Here is a 20,358-nt window from a genome sequence, read left to right as displayed (position 1 = left end):
TTGTTTTTTTGGGGAAAAAACAAAATCTCCTTTTTAGAGTGTTCTTATGGCATCACACTCTTCTACAGACTGTTTCCATGTAATGCCCTCTGAGTGACCTGCATTTAAGCGCAGGACCATATTTGCTAAGTGGTGTGGTGCCTTAGCACAGGAGTGCGCAAACTGGGGGGGGGCATGAGATTCTCTGCGGGGGCACAGGGGTTACAGAACCCCTGCGCTCTTCCCAAAGGCATTTAAATTAAATGCCGGGGAAGCGACGAAGGCCTCTGTAAGTCTCTCTGACCTTGGCTCAGACGGCTTCTGATGACGTGTCTCCATGGCAACGCGACATCGGTCGTATGATGTTGCCCTGGCGTCATGACGCCAGAGCCAAGGTGAGTGGGGGGACAGCCGGCAGGGAGCCGAAGGGAAAAAAAAGTGTGCACCTCTGCCTTGGCATTTAATAAAATGCCCCTCCCACCCAGATCAATAAGCAGACAACTGCACTGATCTTTCTGTGTCTCTATCAGAACAAGCATCCTGTGAAGAGTCCAGGATACATCAAGTCCCTTCTCTTACGAGTCACTCGCATCTGGCCTCTGAAATACATGGTGAGTGGGAAGGGGGGGGACAGTATGCAACAGTGTGTGGCAGGTGTATGTATATTCTCTAATACAGGTTGTGTGTGGTCATGCCCCTCCTGGCCCACTAGGGTTGGCACTAACATCATCTGAGCAGTTTCAGGTGCTACAGAAGATTGCGGCCCTGGCTGGTCTCTCAGGAGGTGTGGAGAACATAGGTAGTGCTGAGCAGAGCTCCCCATCTGCCCTGGGCAGGCGCTATCTGTGCGGCAGGAAGAGGATTGGCCGCCTGGCACGGCTTATTCTTTCTATCGTCCCATACAAGCTACAGTATGCCTTGGGGTACCACTCTGCGGAGAGTCTAGGACAGGCTACGGGATCAGATGGTAAGGAGGAAGTAGAACTGGCAGTGGTTGGGGCAAAAGTGCAAGGTAACCCCCCAATGAGGTTGCAGGACTTTTTTTTTTTAGGCTTGGTACCAACCCTGAGGGAGGACAAATATTCTTACACCAGGGCTCCCATTTTAACTAGTTAACTAGCCTGGCCTCTCTGGGGCTGGGTGCAAAGGCTAGCAGCTCTAGGGCTGGACACCTGCATGAATACATAGCCAGTCGCTTCCTAGGTGTCCAGCTTTCTCTCCTCTCAGATGTCAGGAAGTCCCCTCTGAAGCCATGTGGGAAGGGCAGTAAGAGGAAGCAGGATGATGTCGATCTGGAGGAGCAACACAGCTGGGTCGCGTTCCTGAGTGAGGATTTGCCAGATGAGGATCAGGAAGATGACCCCACGTATGAAGTGAGCAGCATCCATTCCTCCCTGTGTGTCATGGAGACGTCAATGGCAATTAAGTTGAAACCTCTTGTATAACACCTATGCGGATCAATATTCTATATTGTATCCTGATCGCTCCTTGATCTGTGTATAGTGTTCCCAAATTCTCCTGAATCAATTCTCTGCCTATAGTCTTGTCCTAATTGAGATTGCTTCCTATGGAATTACTTTGCCTGTTTTATACTGATCAGTTGAATCCCTCCTTGGATCAATATTCTGCACAAATTGTATCCAAATCAATCAGATCATTGCCTAATCAGTACTTTATCTCTGTATCCTGGGTTATCAGAACTCTTCCTGGATCAATGGTGTATTCCCCTTCCCTGTAGAGCCTAGCCTACAGCATAACATATTTTTGTGTTGGACTTTATCCAATCTCAAACATACATTCTGTATCTGCCATTGTCTGCACAGAGGGTATATTTCAGTTAAAAATATATAATTGTCCTAACTGTTCACCTCAATTGGTCAATAGGATGAAGAACCCCCCCCCTCCCCCATTTTTTTTTCCAAATATCCCCTAGATAGTTGTCATCCTATTCCAGCACTGACCCACACACAGTTGTCACTGCACACCAGGTGTCCCCTATGCCTGTATCTCCCTCTGTTATGGACAACTCTGCTGCCGCTGTCCTTGTGATCATGGTTTCCTGTCCCCAGCCCAGTAAATCGGAGACAGACAGTGAAGAAATCCGTTCCAGGAATGAGACGGAGAGTGACATAGAGGTGGAGGAGAAAGATGGAAACCTGATGATCAAGGAATATCCAGTGAACACAGAGGGGGAGTCCCTGTCACTGCAGGGTGACAGTGACACTCAGAAGGTACCTATGACCGGGGTGTCCATAACTGACTAAAGGAGGAAACTTATGGTTGTTTCTCCCATGGGAACTGTATGATCAGTTTTCCTTAATTATTACTAAATGGATATCACACAATTATAAGGCGGTGGTGGTAAGCTCGTAGCACACTTTATTAAGCCATCATAAATACATCCAATCATTGCATAATTATCCCAGCCAGAGAACTACTTAATAAATAAATAACTGGTTCTGCCCTCCCCATAACAAATCAACCATTCCTGAACCGCCAGGTTTTAGGGTTTTTAAATAAACCACATAAAACATATGTGAGCTTAACATGCCTCATACTTCTATTTATGCCCCAAATTCCTGCCTAAACACTACTCCTTCAATCCCACTCCCTCAAGCCAATGATTTTGATTCTGCTCTTTCACCTTGCAACACCTTCAGCCAATACCTAAACACCTTGCCTAACTCTACCTATTCGCTCCCCAAACCTTTTTCCTGCCATAAATCCCTAGCGCTAAACTCTGACCAATCACCACATCCCATCGTACCAAGGGGAACAGTCCCATGTTGCTAATTGCCATTGGGGCTTTCAGGAAAGTGACAAAGACCTAGGAGTCTCATCTTCCCATTTACTAAAGGGAAGGTTGATTTTGTTGGGTGGGGGGGAGAGGAGTTACCTCTAGTAAGGTGGTGACTTATAACCCATTGAATCACTATTCCTAGCACTGTGACAAAGGATCTATGGTAAGTCTTGTCATTCCCAACACTGTGTGACAGTCACTGACAAGGTGTCCGTGTTCATTGAATTGCTCATCCAGGACAGTGCTAGAAGGGACATTGAACTTCTGGGTTAAAGACCAAAGGGGACCTATAGCAAACGTTGCCAAGAGTTCCTAATCTGATTTTAAAAAGTTTTGACATGTAACACCTCAAACAATGAGGCATTTACTGTTTCGCCAGTATTGTGCATGTTAGTTTGTGATTTTCTATTCAGGAATTCTCCCCCTTCAACGTCTTATAAGAGGGAATTCCATAGGGTACATGGCAATTCTTAATAGAGGCTCACTTCATGGCTGAAAACATTGCCCAGTGTCCTTATTCCCAAATGGAAGTTGGGTTAATTGGGAAGCTTTCACGGCAAGTTTAAAACAAGGACAAAAAGAAATGCCTTTGCAAAGTCTCCCCAATGCTATTGAAGTGTAACAGTACATCACGGCATTCCTCATGGTGACAACAATGTTGTGACATCAGTTTTTTGTTTTTGCTATTGACTAGGATTTAGCCTCTTATACCCTGGACTTGTCCCTATGTCCTATAGGATCAATTGCCTGTAAATACATATTTGAGTTTGTCTACATTCTCTTGCAGGAGAGTCCGGCCAATGAGGAACCTGAGCATGAAGATAACCAGCCAATCGGTGATGAGCAGAAACCAGCCTCTGAGCAGCTGCCCATCAACACTGCAGGTGAGAAGGGGGTGGGAATCCAACTTTTGGGTGCAAGGATACAGGGGCTGGCATCTCTAAGGCAGGATAGATCAAGGTCTGAGTGTGGGGATTGTCTAGAACTAAGCAGTCAGGAGCTGGATGCGGAGACTGTACTGCTAAAAGATGGGGGGGAAAGAATTATTATTATTTTTTTATGAACTGTTGCCCATTTGCTGCCAGCAATATATTGCAAAATGTATATGCAGTGATGTGCCACTGGTCTCCATCACTGAAGGGGTTAAATATTGGCATCTTAAACTGGGACTGCACTTTTTTTTTTTTTTTTTCTTCTTTTTTTATATATTTTGCTCCCTGTAGAATGAAACTCGGGGGGGCCTGGAAACTCGATCAAGCTAATGAAGTGTTGGCTCTGTGGTCCAGAATGCTCTCCGCCATGTTTACAAGGCTGACCTGCTCCCTGAGCAGCGACTGCTGTATCCATCCTACAAAAGCCTATCCATTAACATTTTTCTATCAATAAAATATAATTTTCCATTGAACACCTACTCTCATTAAAGTGTCTTGTGTTGAAGTAGTAGTGATACTCTACCAAGTTAACTAAAACATTCCAGCGCCTTGTCTTATGAATCCAAATTTTTTTTTAATTTATTTTTTTTTAATTGCCCCTATAAAAAGCGGTAGGATCTCTTTAGTCAACTGCCATAGATTATTTGTTTGTCCATAATGCTTGAATTCACTACTTGGCAGTGAAGGGGTTGGAGAGGTGAGATCCTGCCTATGGCTTGAGCCTATGGGTAACATTAAGCAAATCTGCTTCTGCGTCTACACACAGGCTTTCCCCATAACTATGCCCTGACTTAGATTGTAAGCTCTTCAGGGCAAATTAAATAAAAGGGGTTCTTCTCTTTCATTTATTTTATCGTGCATTCTTTGCTCTTCACTTGTTAGACATCAAGGAATCGTATCCAGGAAGATCAGGTTAAGCCTGCTTCACCGACAAGTCTCTTTGTCTCCAAGTACAACAGCTCGGTGCTGCCTGCTGACGTGGAGAAAGTGAGAATGCACAGCAGGCTTTGGGCCTTTTGAATTAAATATTAAAATAAAATCCAGCTAAGCAAAAAACGTAATCTGCTTTGAAAGGTGTCACATGGAACTCGCTTCATATGAGCAATTTTTGCAGGGGGAAACTGTGCCCTTTTTGCAACACAATATGCTGTATACAGTATATTCTATCTAGAGCAGTGTCTTTCAACTGGGGTTCTGCAGCATCCCTAAAGGGTTCCTTGCAATTTTCAGGTCATTTGAAAGAATATAACAATATAACTGATCTCAAACTCTATTAGAGAGGGTTGGAGTTCCTTACAATGTATCTGATCTTAGCCATTTGAGAGAATCAGGGTTCTGCAGAATTTCAGTGTAGGTGTAGGGTTCCTTAACCAAAAAGGTTGACAATCCCTGATCTAGATCTTCATTGAAGATGGGATGTGTATGGTACACTGAAGATGGGATGTGTATGGTACACTGCTATTGTCTTGTGTACAAAATACAGTATGATACATTTAGTATGTACAATGACAGATGGAAATGTTTAAATGTACCATCTCTCCCGTCACCTGTATTATCTGCATAAATCTCTCAGCATCACTTTCTTCACCTCTGATCAAAATTCATTCTGCCTCTGTTCTTCCTCTCCTGTCTCTCACTCAGTCTTTCCTCCCTCCCTGTAAATGAGGTTTCCCTGGTATCCTAATGAATGGGAAGCACAGCGGGTCTCTCATGCATATCTGCACAATCTGTCAGTGCGGTTATTGGATGTTCTGAGCGGAAGCAAGTTATTACCTGCGCACGTCCTCATTTGCTGCTCTGATCGCCAGCGTCAAGTGTAGCAGATTTGTAGCTTTTAAATATCGGGAAGAGTTATTCAGAGGCGATATGGAGCAATAGGAGTTGTCTAGATAATCTGCGTCAAAATGGAAGGCACTCAGTTTACCAGCAGACCTCAGGAATGTGAGGGGTTAAATATCTCAGAGATGGGCGCCTCTTCTAATTTAGTTAACTTCTAATTTATCTGCTTCATCTTGGGCGCGTTGCAGAATGACCTGGATTTTAAAAATAAAAACCACTGGGATGGCAGTTTAAGGTGTCAGATCAGAGCATTCCTTAAAACATGGAGAGCGTAATTAGAAGGGAAATGGGGACGAAGAATGAGTAAGCGCACAGCTATCGCCTTACTCTCCCTTCTCTTCCCCCCCCCCCCCCCCCCTCTTTTTCCTCTCTTCAGGCACATGATCATCTCCCTTCTTTCTCCTCCAGGCACATACCTATTCTTTTGCCATCCCCCTTACCCCCCCTCACCGGCATGCAACTCTCTCTGCCCCCGTCTCATTGCACACAGCTATGTTTTTTTCCACCTTCATTCATTTCCCATGCCAGAATATTGCAAATCGGTCATTACATTAGGGAGGCAGGAAACAATGGACCATTTAATTAGCAAAGCGATTACCTCCTAGTCTGCAGCACAGATCCATTCATAAGGACAGAACAGTCATACAGCCTAGCACCTCCCAGGACAAGAGCCTGGCACTACAGGGACGAAAAGACAATCACACAGCCTGGCATCTTTAGCTCAGAAGAGATTAATATCTGGGCACCTTTAAGACAGAATGATCACACTGTCTGCCACCTCTAGGGTAGAAAAGCCACACAACCTGGCACTTTTAGAACAGAAGGGACACACAGCCTGGCTCCTAAGTCTGTAGGGATAGGGTCCTGGAACATCTAGGATAGTTCAGTCACACAGCCTGGCACTTGTAGAGGGAAAGGTGCCTGGCACATTCACACCTGGAATGTCACACAACTTGGCTAGAAGGAAATGACATAGTGTAAATGTCAAGTTTGGCAGAGTATGTGAGGGGGAGGATGACACTCCTGCTTCCCGCTGTGTATACATATAAGGCCTCGGACATGGTGACATTCACAACGCTGGGCAGCGCTGACGCTCATGCTCTCCTGCTCAAGCAGGAGTTTTTTTGTGTCCCTGCATGAGCGTCAGCGAGCGCGCTTGTGAGCCGGGCGGGAGACGGGGCTAGCACACCTCATCACGGCGCCGACGTCACGGACTGCCATTGGCTTTTGGCGGTCACGTGACCGGCCCTGCACTTCCCTCAGCGGGAAAAATTAAATTGTGCGGTCGGCTGCAATTCCACACGCCTCCGCACGCATGCGGAAGCGCCATCTAAAGCTGTGCTCAATAGGGATGATGTTTCCCCTCAGCGCGGGTCTTTTTGACCATGGCCCTGGCCTAATGGTGAAGCTATGTGTGCAAGGGGGTGGCTGGCACTGCTGCTGCCCAAGCTATACCTGTGCGGTCACTGTTTATACATGTCATGGTGTAACAGCAGTGGGGAACAGGTGGCTGGCACTGCCGCTGCCTGATTTTGTACTGTATATAAGTGGCAAGAAAAAGTTTCTGTACCCCAATGATAATTACGGAAATTCCACAGAACTTCCATGATGACCTTTTTTTTTATATATATCCAATAGGATTTATATTAACCAATTCATGTCTTTTAAAACAAAATTATGTATGAATTAGACAAACAATGAGTAATTAAGAGTCAGGGTATGTGCAAAAGTAAAAGCCTGGTTATCAGCTAAATTAAAGGGGATAATTAGAATCAGGTGTTTAAATAATTAGGCAGATATTCAGGGGTGAGTTTGAGAGGCCCCACCCTATATAAAGATCAGAAACTATGAGTTCGGTCTTCGCCATACAGGTGTGTGGAAACACGTCATGTCACGATTAAAACAAATCTCTGAGAACCTCAAAAAAGCCGTTATTGATGTTCAGCGGTCTAAAAAGGGTTACAAAACCATTTCTAAGGATTTGGGGCTCCACCAATCCACTGTCAGACAGTCTACAAATGGAGAAAGTTCAAGACTACAGTCATTCTATGCAGGAGCGGTCGTTCTACCAAAATCTCTAAAAGAGCAAACCGGCAAATCACCCAGGAAGTCACAAAGAACCCCAGAGGAACATCACAGGATCTGCAGGCCACTCTCACCTTGGCTAATGTAAGTGTTCATGACAACTTTCAGAAATAGACTGAACAAGAATAGTGTTCATGGAAGGATAGCCAAGAAGAAACCACTGCTCTCTAAAAACAACATTGCTGCCTGTCTGAAGTTCACCAAAGAGCACATAGATGATCCACAAGATTTCTGGAACAATGTTCTTTTGACAGATGAGTCAAAAGTAGAACTTTTTGGCCTCCATGAGAAACATTATGTAACTATGTAACCTCATCCCAACTGTCAAACATGGTGGTGGGAGTGATTGTTGGGGGCTGTTTTGCTGCCTCAGGACCTGGACGACTTACTATCATTGACACAACCATGAATTCTGCATTGTATCAGAAGATTCTAGAGGAGAATATCAGGCCATCCGTCCGTGAGCTGAAGCTGAAGTGAAAGTGGATCATGCAGCAAGACAATGATCCTAAACATACAAGTATAACTACATAAGAATGACTGCAGAAGAAGAAATTCCGCGTTTTAGATTGACCTAATCAAAGTCCGGACCTAAACCCCATCAAAATGTTGTGGCAGAAATCCTTAATCCCTTAAATGTCACAGTCGGAGAATCCAATTCATGAGATTCCTGCAAAGAAAAAAATTAATGGAATAGACCAGATGTATTTGATGACCAGATAGGCACTACCCCAAACTGATCCCCCCCCCCCCGCCCTCCCCACTTGTATTTTCTGTAATCCTGCCACCACTTCACCACCTGCCCCTACTCATGTTTGTAAAAACAGTCTTGTAACTGTGAAAAGTGGTAAAATCTTTAATTAAAAAAATGAGTATTTAAAAGGAAAAAAATGCTGCGGCAGGACCTGAAGAGAGCTGTCCATGCAAGGAAGCCCTCAAATGGCACTGAGCTGAAGCAGTTCTGTAAGGAGGAATGGGCCAAATTGCCTCAAAACTGATGTGAGAGACTGACCAGCAGTTATAGGAAACGCTTAGTTGAAGCCATTGCTGCTCAAGAGGTACTGACTCTAAAGGTTCACATACTTTTCCACACATGGATATTGAAAGTTGGATCATTTGTGGATACATAAATGTTGAAAAAGTATCATGTTTTTGTGTCATTTGTTTGATCAGGTTATCTTCATCTATTATTAGGCCTTAGATTAAGGTCTATTATAGGCTAAAGCTGTTAAATTCCGGGCATTACTGAAATCCCTGCCGTCTGATTGGATAATGCCCAGAATTTTAACCAATCAGTAATGGACCGGAATTTTTATCACCCTGCCAAGTTTTTCAGCCAATCCGCTTTCAGTTCTCATTCACAAAGAGTGAGATTTGCTCATAGTCAGGGGAGGTGATTGGACAGGAGGCAGCTGCAAGGCACTGACTCCTCCCCCACCCTGCCTGCAGAGAGCACCGCACAGGAGAGTGAGGGGCAAGGTGTGTGTGTGTCTGCTGTGTGTGTTTTGTGGGTGTATAGGGGGCCAGCAGAGTGTTTTATTGGTGTATGTGTCTTCTGTTGGTGGTGTTTTGTGGGTGTAGAGGGGGCAGCAGAGTCTGTTTTGTTGATGTGTGTCTGCTGTGTGTGTTTGTGGTTGTAGAGGGGGGCTGCAGTGTGTGTGTCTTCAGTGTGTGTTTTGTGGGTGGAGGAGGTGTGCAGAGTGTTTTGTGTGTGTGTCTGCAGTGCGTGGGTTTACAGGGGGCTGCAGTGGGTGTAGAGGGGGCTGCTGGTGTGTGTTGAGGATATAGAGGGGCAGCAGTCTGTGTTGTTGGTGTTTGTGTCTGCAGTGTGTGTTGTGGGTGTAGAGGGGGGCTGCAATGTGTGTGTGTGTGTGTGTGTGTGTGTGTGTGTGTGTGTGTGTGTGTGTGTGTGTGTGTGTGTGTGTGTGTGTGTGTGTGTGTGTGTGTGTGTGTGTGTGTGTGTGTGTGATGTGTGTGTGTGTGTGTGTGTGTGTCAGTTGGTGTAGAGGGTGGAGGAGGGCTGCAAAGTGTGTTTTGGTGTGTGTTTGTGGGTGTAGAGGTGGTGATGCTGTGTGTGTTTTGTGAGGGTGGAGAAGGGGGGGGCTGCAGTGTTTTTTGTGTGTAGAGGAGGGAGGGCTGCAGTGTGTAGGGGGACTGCAGAGTGTGTTTGTGTATATAGAGGGGGGGTGCAGCGTGTGGTTGTGTGGGTATATATGTGTGTATATATGGAGGGGGCTGTGTGTACTGTATGTACAATTTCCTTTTAATAAACTTGCAGTAAAAGCATAAGAATGTAGACAATCATGCTGAAAGAAATCAATTACTACAAAAGTGTATCTTTTTTATGAAAAATTAAAAATAAAAAAATGCCCTGGCTGGGTTAAAGTTCCTCGGCTTCGCCTCGGGCCTTCAACTCGCCCTGTTCTTCGGGGATTACTGCTTAAATAACATTTTAGATTTAAAATATGTGAAAATCCTAAGTGGTTCACAAACTTTTCCGCAACACTGTACGTCATGATGTAGCAGTGTAGTGGAAGGCAAGGTCCCCGCTGACTACTGCAGCGCCCGCTGTGGCGGACGCTGCAGGGACAAGAGCCGCCCCATCAATGGGGCCGAGCCCGCTGCGAGGGGGGGGCCGCAGCGCGCCGAGTTTTTCAGGAACACCTGAAAATGGAGATGGCCACTGGCGGCGGAGTGCTAGGCCAAGCCCCCCGGCGGTTCTGCCAATGAGGGCGAACCTGCCGGGTGACGTCATGGCTGCGCCCCCGTCATGCCCCCCCCCCTTGTCTTTCCCCCTGCAGCTCCCTGCAGACCAGGGAATTCAGCTGCACGCTCCACCAGCTTCGCGGGCACGCGTGCAGCGGAGGCACTGGGGCCGCAGCCGAAGCTGCACCTACGCTCTTTATAAATACAGTACACAATGTCACTGATACAATGCAGATGAAGCCCAGGATAAAAGCAATTCATATGTTAATTTCCTGTGAGAGAGCTAAGGTTCTGTACCACAGAGAGGGAGAGGTGAGGTGTGTCTAAATCTCCCTCCCTCTCTCTCTCCATCATTAAGCAAAATAGGTGGCTGCATACAACTGAGGGGGCCCTGGGCAGACTCCCCTACTTTTGGCTGTGTCTGAGTGCTGCAAGAACACCGGGGACACACAGCACACCCCCAGGGCACAGCAAAAGCACCCCTGACGACCATGTGCCTCTCAGCATTTTCCTGCCTTTGTTGTCTGATGTTCTGACTTTATTGCAGTCATGGGTGGAAACTAGAGCACACTCATTCCTACATTAAACATACAGTAAGTCCTCGTTTTACGACGCTTCGCTTTACGACGAATGGCTTATCCGACGCTGTCCAATGCATCCCTTTGGCCGGATTTACGACGCCAAAATGGCTTATCCGACGCTCTTACGACGCTTTGCAAAGTTGCAACATTATGTCAATCAGAAGGCTGCAGTCAGGGAAATCATCCAGATCAGTCTGTGTGAAGGTTTTGTGGTATATTTATGCCTTTAAACATGTCTAACAGTTTTATTATACAGTTCTGGATTCAATCAATAGAATCTTTACATCATAATGTATGTGTGTGCAGCATAATCTTATTGTTTGAGTAAAATATTTTGTGTATTTTTGCATTAAAAATGCCTTCAGGAACGGAACGTTTCATTTAAACAGTGTTCCTATGGGAAAACGGGTTTCGCTTTACAACGTTTCGCTATCCGACGCCATGTTGAGTAACGCATTGCGTCGGATAACCGAGGACTGCCTGTATTGCTACAAAAGGTGTGTGTCTTTGTCTCCCTATGTCTGTGTCTCACTGTCTCACTGTCTCACTGTCTCACTCTCACTGTGTGACTCTCACTGTGTGTCTGACTCTCACGCTTACTGTGTGTGTATGTGTCTCGCTGTGTGTGTATGTGTCACTGTCACTGTCTCACTCTCACTGTGTGTCTCACTGTGTGTGCATCTCCCTGTCACTGTCTGACTCTCACAGTGTGTCTCACTGTCTCACTCTCACTGTGTGTCTCACTGTCTCACTCTCACTGTGTATCAGTGTTTCACTCACTATGTGTGTGTCACTGTCTGACTCTCACTGTGTGTGTGTCACTGTCTCACTCTTAGTGTGTGTGTGTGTGTGTGTGTGTGTGTGTGTGTGTGTGTGTGTGTGTGTGTGTGTGTGTGTGTGTGTGTGTGTGTGTGTGTGTGTGTGTATATCTCACTCTGACTGAGTATGTGTCTGACTGTGTGGGTATGTGTCTCACTGTGTGTATCTGTCTTACTGTCTGACTGTGTGTGTGTGTGTGTGTGTGTGTGTGTGTGTGTGTGTGTGTGTGTGTGTGTCTCACTGCCTGACTGTGTGTGTATGTGTCTCACTGCCTGACTGTGTATGTGTGTGTCTGACTGTGTATCTGTCTTACTGTCTGACTGTGTATGTGTCTTACTGTCTGACTCTGTGAGTATGTGTCTGTGTGTGTATGTGTCTCACTGGCTGTATGTGTATGTTTCTCACTGTCTGACTGTGTGTGTCCGACTGTCTGACTGTGTGTGTATGTGTCTGACTGTGTGTGTATGTGTCTGACTGGGTGTGTGTGTGTGTGTGTGTGTGTGTGTGTGTGTGTGTGTGTGTGTGTGTCTCACTGTCTCACTGTCTCACTGTGTGTGTATGTGTCTCACTGTCTGATTGCCTGACTGTGTGTGTATGTGTCTCACTGTCTGACTCTGTATGTGTGTGTCTGACTGTATGTGTCTGACTGTGTATCTGTCTTACTGTCTGACTGTGTATGTGTCTCACTGTCTGACTCTGTGGGTATGTGTCTGTGTGTGTGTGTGTCTCACTGGCTGTATGTGTATGTTTCTCACTGTCTGACTATGTGTGTACAGTAGAGGCAACGTTTATTCTAACATTTGCCGTAAACTAGCCGGGTTACATTCTGGGTATGTGCTGGGTATGTGCTGGGTATGTCCTGGGCTAGTTTGAGGCACGTTTAAGGCATTTCTGCATTGACTAACGACCCATAGGATTAACACAGCAGGGATCCCTGGCATTCCAATTCAGTTTGAATGGGACTGCCAGGGACCCCCGCTGTTAATCTGATAGGCCATTAATCAATGCAGAAATGCTGGGGCTAGTTTAAGGAAAGTTTAAGGCATGTATTCAGAATGTACCTGGGTGTTTCCTGGGTTTTTTGGGGAATTGCCACTGGTTTTTGTTCGAATAAGAGTTGCCTCTACTGTATGTGTCTGACTGTGTGTATGTGTCTGACTGTCTGGCTGTGTGTGTGTCTGTCTGTCTGTATGTGTGTGTGTGTGTGTATGTGTCTCACTGTCTGACTGTCTGACTATCTGTGTGTGTATGTGTCTCACTGACTGTGTGTATATGTTTCTGACTGTGTGTGTATGTGTCTCACTGTCTGATTGCCTGACTGTGTGTATGTGTCTCACTGTCTGACTGTCTGTGTATGTATGTGTCTCACTGTCTGACTGTCTGGCTGTGTGTATATGTGTCTCACTGTCTGACTGTCTGGCTGTGTGTGTATGTGTCTCGCTGTCTGGCTGTGTGTGTATGTGTCTCACTGTCTGACTGTCTGGCTGTGTGTGTATGTGTCTCACTGTCTGACTGTCTGGCTGTGTGTGTATGTGTCTCACTGTCTGACTATCTGGCTGTGTGTGTATGTGTCTCACTGTCTGACTGTCCGGCTGTGTGTGTATGTGTCTCACTGTCTGACTGTCTGGCTGTGTGTGTATGTGTCTCGCTGTCTGGCTGTGTGTGTATGTGTCTCACTGTCTGACTGTCTGGCTGTGTGTGTATGTGTCTCACTGTCTGACTATCTGGCTGTGTGTGTATGTGTCTCACTGTCTGACTATCTGGCTGTGTGTGTATGTGTCTCACTGTCTGACTGTCCGGCTGTGTGTGTATGTGTCTCACTGTCTGACTGTCCGGCTGTGTGTGTATGTGTCTCACTGTCTGAGGCTGAGTCCATAGACATTTCTCCCGTGCAGAGGCACCCGGAGGCTGAGGGAACGCGGGTGCTTTCCCTGGCCTTACTATGCGCGCCGTCCGAGGGTGTGTCTATGGGCGGGCCAGTGACGTCACAGAGCTGGTTCACCCTCATTGGGTGAACCGCTCACGTGACCGGCCCTCCGCTCCCCTCAGCTCTGAAACGGAAAAAAATTGTCTTCTACGCCTCCGCACACCTGCGGAAGCGTGCGCGAGCCCCTGCTAAAGCCGCTCTCATTGCGGCTGCAGGGGCTCACTGACAAGCGTGAGTGCGACTCAGTGGCTAAGCGCTGACCATGCCCACGGCCTAACTGTGTGTGTATTTTTCTGACTGTGTGACTGTGTGTGTATATGTCTCACTGTCTGACTGTCTGACTGTGTGTGTGTGTGTGTGTGTGTGTCACTGTCTCACTGTGTGTGTGTCTCACTGTCTGTCACTGAGGCTTATTCAATCAGCTGCCATAGCGCCGCACAGAAAGCCCCTTTGACTTCAATAAATGATTATTCATTGAATAATCTCCTCTGTCCTACTCTGTATGTATCTCTCACACTCTCCTCCTCTAATACCATTTATCTGATGCAGAAATCAAAGTAGCCACCTCCGCTATATATCCCTACCCTTCAGTGTATTGCCCTGTAACCTCCCCTGCTCCCCTCTCACCTCTGCCTTCCTTTTCTGTGCTCCCTATTTCAATTGCTCTTCCTACCCTTTATCTCTCTACCTGTGCCTCTGCTTCCTTCGGTTAATCTCTTTCTCTCCTCTTTTCCCCACCCTCCTCCTTTCTCTTATACCTCCTTTTATCTTTCACTCCATCTCTGCCTCTTTTTCTTCTTCCTTTCTACAGAGAAGACATACTGTACATACACACGTACATATCAGCTCACAAACAAACACGCATACAGTACGTGCCTGCGCACATCAGCTCACCGCAAACATATACACACGTTCATAGCTTACATACACATACAGTCACACACACATACATATCAAGTCCTACATACATACAACAGTACAATATAATATATATATACACACACACACACACACACACACACACACACCCTACCCCTCTCCCCCTCTTTGTTCCGCTTTCCCTCTCCCTCAAACCCCTCTCCTCTCCCACTCTCTGCCTCTCCCTCCTCTGTCCCTCCCTACCCCACACTATCACGCCAACATTATATGAAAAAAACAGCTATTTATTTGCTGCGTGTTAATTGCCCTGCTCTCTGTGTTTTCCTGGGATATTCTTCACAACTCCACTTCTCAGCCGGAAAAGAGTGAAGTGGGGGGCACACATATTAACCCCTTCACCGCTGGGATAACATAATGTGTCTTTTATCCTGCCCTCTGACTGTCTTGTTTGATCACATACCGAGTGAGTAGCAACAATGCCAGCCTCATTGGTACCCATGCACACAGATCCTAAGCCTCACACAGCTGGTGGAGCATCCTTAATAAGTATCTGTTATGAGGGTCAGACAGCGATGGGAGGCGTGTGAAGAGAATATGCTCTTGATTATACTGTGTCATGCATTCAATTACAGGCTTAAAACATTAAACAGCATGTTCATTGTAAGTATATAGAGATACTCTGGATCATTATAGAGTACAGCACGTTCATAATCAGTGCATAGAGATACTCATCATCATACAGTGCAGCATGTTCATTATCAGTGTGTAGAGGTACTCAGCATCATTATAAAGTGTAACATGTTCTTTATCAGTATATAGAAATACTCAACATTATAGAATGCAGCATGTCCATTATCAAAGTATAGAGATACTAAACACCATTACACTGTGCAGCATGTTCATTATTAGTGTATATACACTCTGCATCATTTTGTAGAGCGGCATGTTCATTATCAGTGTATAGAGATACTCAATACCATTATACAGTGCATCATGTTCATTATCAGGAGAGATTTTTAATAGCATGAAATGTGGTTTTAAACCCCCTTGTCTGCTCAGGACGCCTGCAGCACCTAGCAGGACTGTGCTCTATCTACGATACTCTACAAGCCCCTCCGGGTTGTCTCTGCAGCTCTCTGCCCAGCCAGAAGGTTAACCAATGTCGCCCAATCTGGCGTGAAGAGAGAGCGGCAGAATCCCTTAACGCTGTCATAACAATGCAGTCACTTGTCTGCAAGAACTCAAACTCCTACCCCCTCGGATAGAGGGTACAGGAGGAAGGGGTTCTGAATCATATTAACCTCTTCACTGCCAAGAAAGCCGCAAAATATTTATTGTCATATTTAAAAATAAAAAGTATCTTTCTAGTCCTGGAGAAGTGTAGATTTGTCATAGGTGGTTAATAGGTCAACGGTGTCTGCAGATGAAGAAGAAACCTGTGAGGCTCTACATACATGGAGAAGAGACCTGTGAGGTTTGGAAAGCTCTGTGCATGCAAAAAAAGAGACCTGTGAGGTTTGGAAAGCTCTGTGCATGCAAAAAGAGACCTGTGAGGTTTGGAAAGCTCTGTGCATGCAAAAAAGAGACCTGTGAGGTTTGGAAAAGTCTGTGAAGAAGAGACCTGTAATGTTGTGAAAGCTCTGTACATAGGAAGTGGAGACCTATGATGTTTGGGAAGCTCTGAACGCATGAAGTAGAAACTTGTGAGGTTTGGAAAGCTCTTTTCACATGAAGAAGGGATCTGTGAGGTTTGGAAATCTATGTATACAGGATGTTAAGAAGAGACGGGGGAAGTTTAGAAAGCTCTGTGAACAAGAACTCGGGGGAATATACTGTAGGTGCCAGTGCCATCCTGCAATGGGAGGGACAGACTCATTGGGAAATGGGTCCATTTGTCCCAATGTCATTCAGGCTATAGTGTGAGGGACAGATCCAGCAAAGACAATTGTATATACTATAACTATCATTGCAGGATCTCCCATCTCTCTAATGATGGGAGTCCCTATAGAGCATGCTGTTCCAGGAGGGGATAATGAGATTGTAACTGATGGTTTATGGAGAGCAATAGATTATCATAAGGAAATGACAATGAAGCTGAGCGGAGAAGACTGAGCCATGAACTTGATGTACAGTTTAATTACCAGGGGAAATGATTCATGAAGGACCTAGAGAGGAGAGGGAATGGTGCAGTGAGCACCCTACAAAGAATACCCCACCTGCTGCGTTTCTCACTACTCTTGGTCCCATTGTTTCAATGGGATCCCACTATAGAAAAAATGATTTGTCCCCATAAACTTTCATGGGATCCATCTCTACAAGAAATTATTAATCCCCATATACATATTATTGGGATCCCCTCTATAAACAATTATATGTCTCCATAGACTTTCATGGGGTCTCATTTACAGGAAATGTTTTGTCCTCATAGACATTTACAGGATCCTCCTCCACATCAAAGTTAAAATCATGCTCGCACATAAAAGTTTTGAATGAGGTAGTTAATGACCCCAGGTATAAAATAGCCCTGCTCTTTTTACCATCTGTTCCTCTAATGACGCCCAGGACTCTGCAGTCAGCCCTTAATTACTAGCCCATGCTCATTAGAAGAGGGCTCATTTCACTGATGCTGAAAGCATACATACAGTACAGTTTAGAAGGTTGCAGAGGTCTTATTATCAACCCAGAATCTCCCCAATATATTACTTTGTGTTCCCACCGCCTTTCCTCTCTTCCCTAGCTCCCAGAATTACACAAATTAATCAGATGCTGTACAATGTGGGGTTACTGAAATGGTGCATGGTCTACATCATAAAAGATTATTAACATGTACAGTACAGTACATCTTCAATGTGAATGATAAAAAGAAGAGGTAGATATGATAGAAACGTTAAAATATATCAAGTGTGTCAAGATTGTGGTGTACGGAAGCATATTTCAGGGAGAAACAAGAGGTCATGTTCTCCAAGTGAAGAGTGGCTGGCTAGATGGTACCACTAAAAAGCTAATGGGTGCATTGACCAGCCTCCCAGCACAGGTGGTAGAGGTTAATACCATAAGGGAATTACAAAATGCTTGATATACACACAGTGGATTATAAATATGAAACAAAGCCAAGGATCTGATATGGTCTGAGGTTTCACAACAGTTTGTGGTCCCCTCAAATGAGCTATGTGCTTAGGAGCTGTCACTGTCTTTTCTTTTCTCTCTGTCTCAGTCTTCCTTTCTCTCTTGCTCCTTCTGCTTCCCTGTATGTTTCTCTCTCCTTTATCCCTCACTCACTAGTTGCTTCTCCCTCTCTGTGGATGTTATTCATTAAACTCTGATAGTGCCAATGGGAGGTCCATGCCAAGGTAGCAAAAACAGCATGATTGACATTTAATGAATATGCACTCACTGTACACATTACACGGCTTGCAAATGTCCAAATGAACTGGCCTTGGTGCTGAAATGTTCAGTGAATGTCTTTACTGCATGTAGATATCCTATTATTGGTGTTTATCTGCAACTGTGAGTGTGACTTCTGTCAGTGTATACTGTGTGTGTGGGATAAGGAGGGAAAGAAAGAGAGGAGAAGAAATAGATTGGGGGAGTAAGAAAGATACATAAGGAAAGTGAGTGGAAGAGAGGGATGTAGAGAAAGTGAGAGTGAGAGAGTGAGTGAGAGAGAATGTCTAAGTGAGGGAAGGAAAGAGGGAGATATGAATGGAAAGAAAGGGATAGAGAGAGAGAGTAGGAAATAGGGGTTAACAGAGACAAGAAGAGAATCAGAGGGCAGATAAAGACAAGGAGAGGGGGAAAGAGAGGATGGGGGGATTAGGATAGATAGAGAAGGAGGGAGAAGACTAGAAAGATAGGGATAGAGAAAAAGAGAGGGGAAGAGGGGTCGAGAAAGACAAGAGGAAGAAGGGAGTGAGGGAAAGGAGGGAAGAGAGACCAGCATAGAGAGTGAGAAAAAAAAGAGAGAAAGGGAATGAGGGAGAGGGAGGGCTAGAGAGGGAGTCACTGACTGAGACGCATGCTGCAGCCCAGTGTTGTGTATCAGCAGTCAGGAAACACAGCAGAGTGACTAGGAGGACAGGAGAGAGTGGAGATACTGGAGAGACTGGGCACAGAGCGGAGAGACTGGGGCACAGACTGAGCCTTCCCTAGACCCCACACATGATGCTGAGGAAGGACAGGAGCAGACCTGAAAAGCACCAACAGTGAGTGTGTGAGTGGAGTGCTGAAATAGTAGTAGTGAGTGCTGGATAGGTTGGAGGTGCAGTGACAGAGCTTGTGTGTGAGGGTTCAGCACTGGAATAGTAGGGGGTGTTGTAGCCACAGAACTGTGTGTGTGAGAGGTGCAAGGACTGGAATAGCAGAGTGTGCCACATGGCAGGATGGAGGTGCAGTGACAGAGCTGTGGATGAGGGGTTATTACTGGAATAGAAGTGTGTGCCACAGGGCAGAATAGAGGTGCAGTGACAGAGCTGTGGATGAGGGGTTATTACTGGAATAGAAGTGTGTGCCACAGGGCAGTATGGTGGTGCAGTGACAGAGCTGTGGGCGAGGGGGTTATTACTGGAATACAAGTGTGTGCCGCAGGGCAGGATTAAGGAACATTGAGATTGTGTTTTTGTTTATGGATGGCGGGTTCGGTACTGGAATAGCAGAGAAACTGAGGTGCAGTGACAGAGCTGTGTGACAGTGACATAGTATACAGCAGCCTATATATTCATAAGAGTGTAGATGGTGAGTACAATTGCTTAATTTGGATGGCATGTTAGTTACCCTAAGCCCCCTCAATACAGCATTCTAACTCTACCCTACAGCAGATACTCTGGAATAGCAGAAGGAGACTTATTTCACTGTTGGCCCCCATGGCAGCAAATATGTTAATACAAGTGTGTCTTGCACTGCATCTATAACTGTGTCAGTATATACTATTTAACTGTCTGTGAAGGTATGTATGTGTGGTATGTGCTGTGTATACATACACATAGATGTACAGGTATGATCATTGTCATGTGTGTGTGCTGTACTCAGAGATGTGTGTGTGTGCTTGTGCATGTGTATGTATGTTATGTATGTGTAATCACTCCTGTGTAAAGTTGTGCACTTGTATATGTGCATGTGTGAAATACCTGTGATTGATTTTATTTGTACTTGTCCAGGGATGTGGTTCTGTGCATGTGTATAATGGTGTACAGGAGGGCCCCACTAATACGTCGGGTTCCGTTCTGAGGACCCGCCGTAAAGTGAAAATCTCCGGAAAGTGGAACCGGCGATTTTCATTAGGTGCGCATGTGCAGACCGGCAATGCGCCGTTCTGCGCATGCGCGACAGAATGAAACCCCTCCATTTCGCACATGCACGACCCCTGGCCGGCCCTATCTGCGCATGTGCGACCCCTGGAGGGCCCGTTCTGGACATGGCGGCGATGGCGATGACATGGCGACCCCCTTCTCGGCACCGCCATATCGGCGGATCACCGAAAAGCGGAGCGCCGAGAAGCGGGGCCCTGCTGTATATACAATACATGTGCAATGTGCATACACAAATACACATGTGTGTTTTTCTTGGTATGTGTATGTTACTATATGTGTGTAATTATTTCTGTGCGCACGTGGTTGAATATATATATGTATATATATATTTACATGTTTGCTAAGGAAATGTTATTAGTATGTTTGTGTGTGTGTTGTTACACTGTTATTAGCAGGCAATGGGTGCGTGTGTATATACAGTGTTATTATCAGGCAATGGGTGTGTGCGTGTGTATACACTGGTATTCGCATTATAAGCATGCAGTGGGTGTGTGTCTGTGTGATG

At 45.7% G+C, this 20,358-nt stretch overlaps 2 protein-coding genes across 4 annotated transcripts in view; both read left to right on the top strand.

The window, feature by feature from the left end:
• The first annotated feature begins 341 nt into the window (after positions 1-341).
• Positions 342-4,731, top strand: LOC142502159 (uncharacterized). Its single transcript, XM_075613034.1, has 7 exons — positions 342-374; positions 510-590; positions 718-946; positions 1,207-1,352; positions 2,049-2,210; positions 3,567-3,794; positions 4,594-4,731. The coding sequence occupies exons 1-7, from the start codon at positions 342-344 to the stop codon at positions 4,729-4,731; spliced, it is 1,017 nt and encodes a 338-aa protein (XP_075469149.1).
• Positions 4,732-18,414: 13,683 nt separating this feature from the next.
• LINGO3 (leucine rich repeat and Ig domain containing 3) overlaps positions 18,415-20,358 on the top strand; it is a 29,534-nt gene continuing 27,590 nt past the window's right edge. Inside the window, exon 1 of one of the 3 annotated variants that reach the window (XM_075611582.1) lies at positions 18,415-18,757. The gene's annotated coding sequence lies outside the window, so the exon portion shown is untranslated. Of the gene's footprint in view, positions 18,758-18,777; positions 19,279-20,358 lie in introns of those variants that run through there. The other 2 variants (XM_075611581.1, XM_075611583.1) reach the window with 2 other exon arrangements.

The sequence above is a fragment of the Ascaphus truei genome, chromosome 8 (genome assembly GCF_040206685.1).
Source record: "Ascaphus truei isolate aAscTru1 chromosome 8, aAscTru1.hap1, whole genome shotgun sequence".
Lineage (NCBI taxonomy): Eukaryota > Metazoa > Chordata > Amphibia > Anura > Ascaphidae > Ascaphus > Ascaphus truei.
Note: the sequence above shows the minus strand (reverse complement) of the source record. Positions and strands in the feature narration are given on the sequence as shown.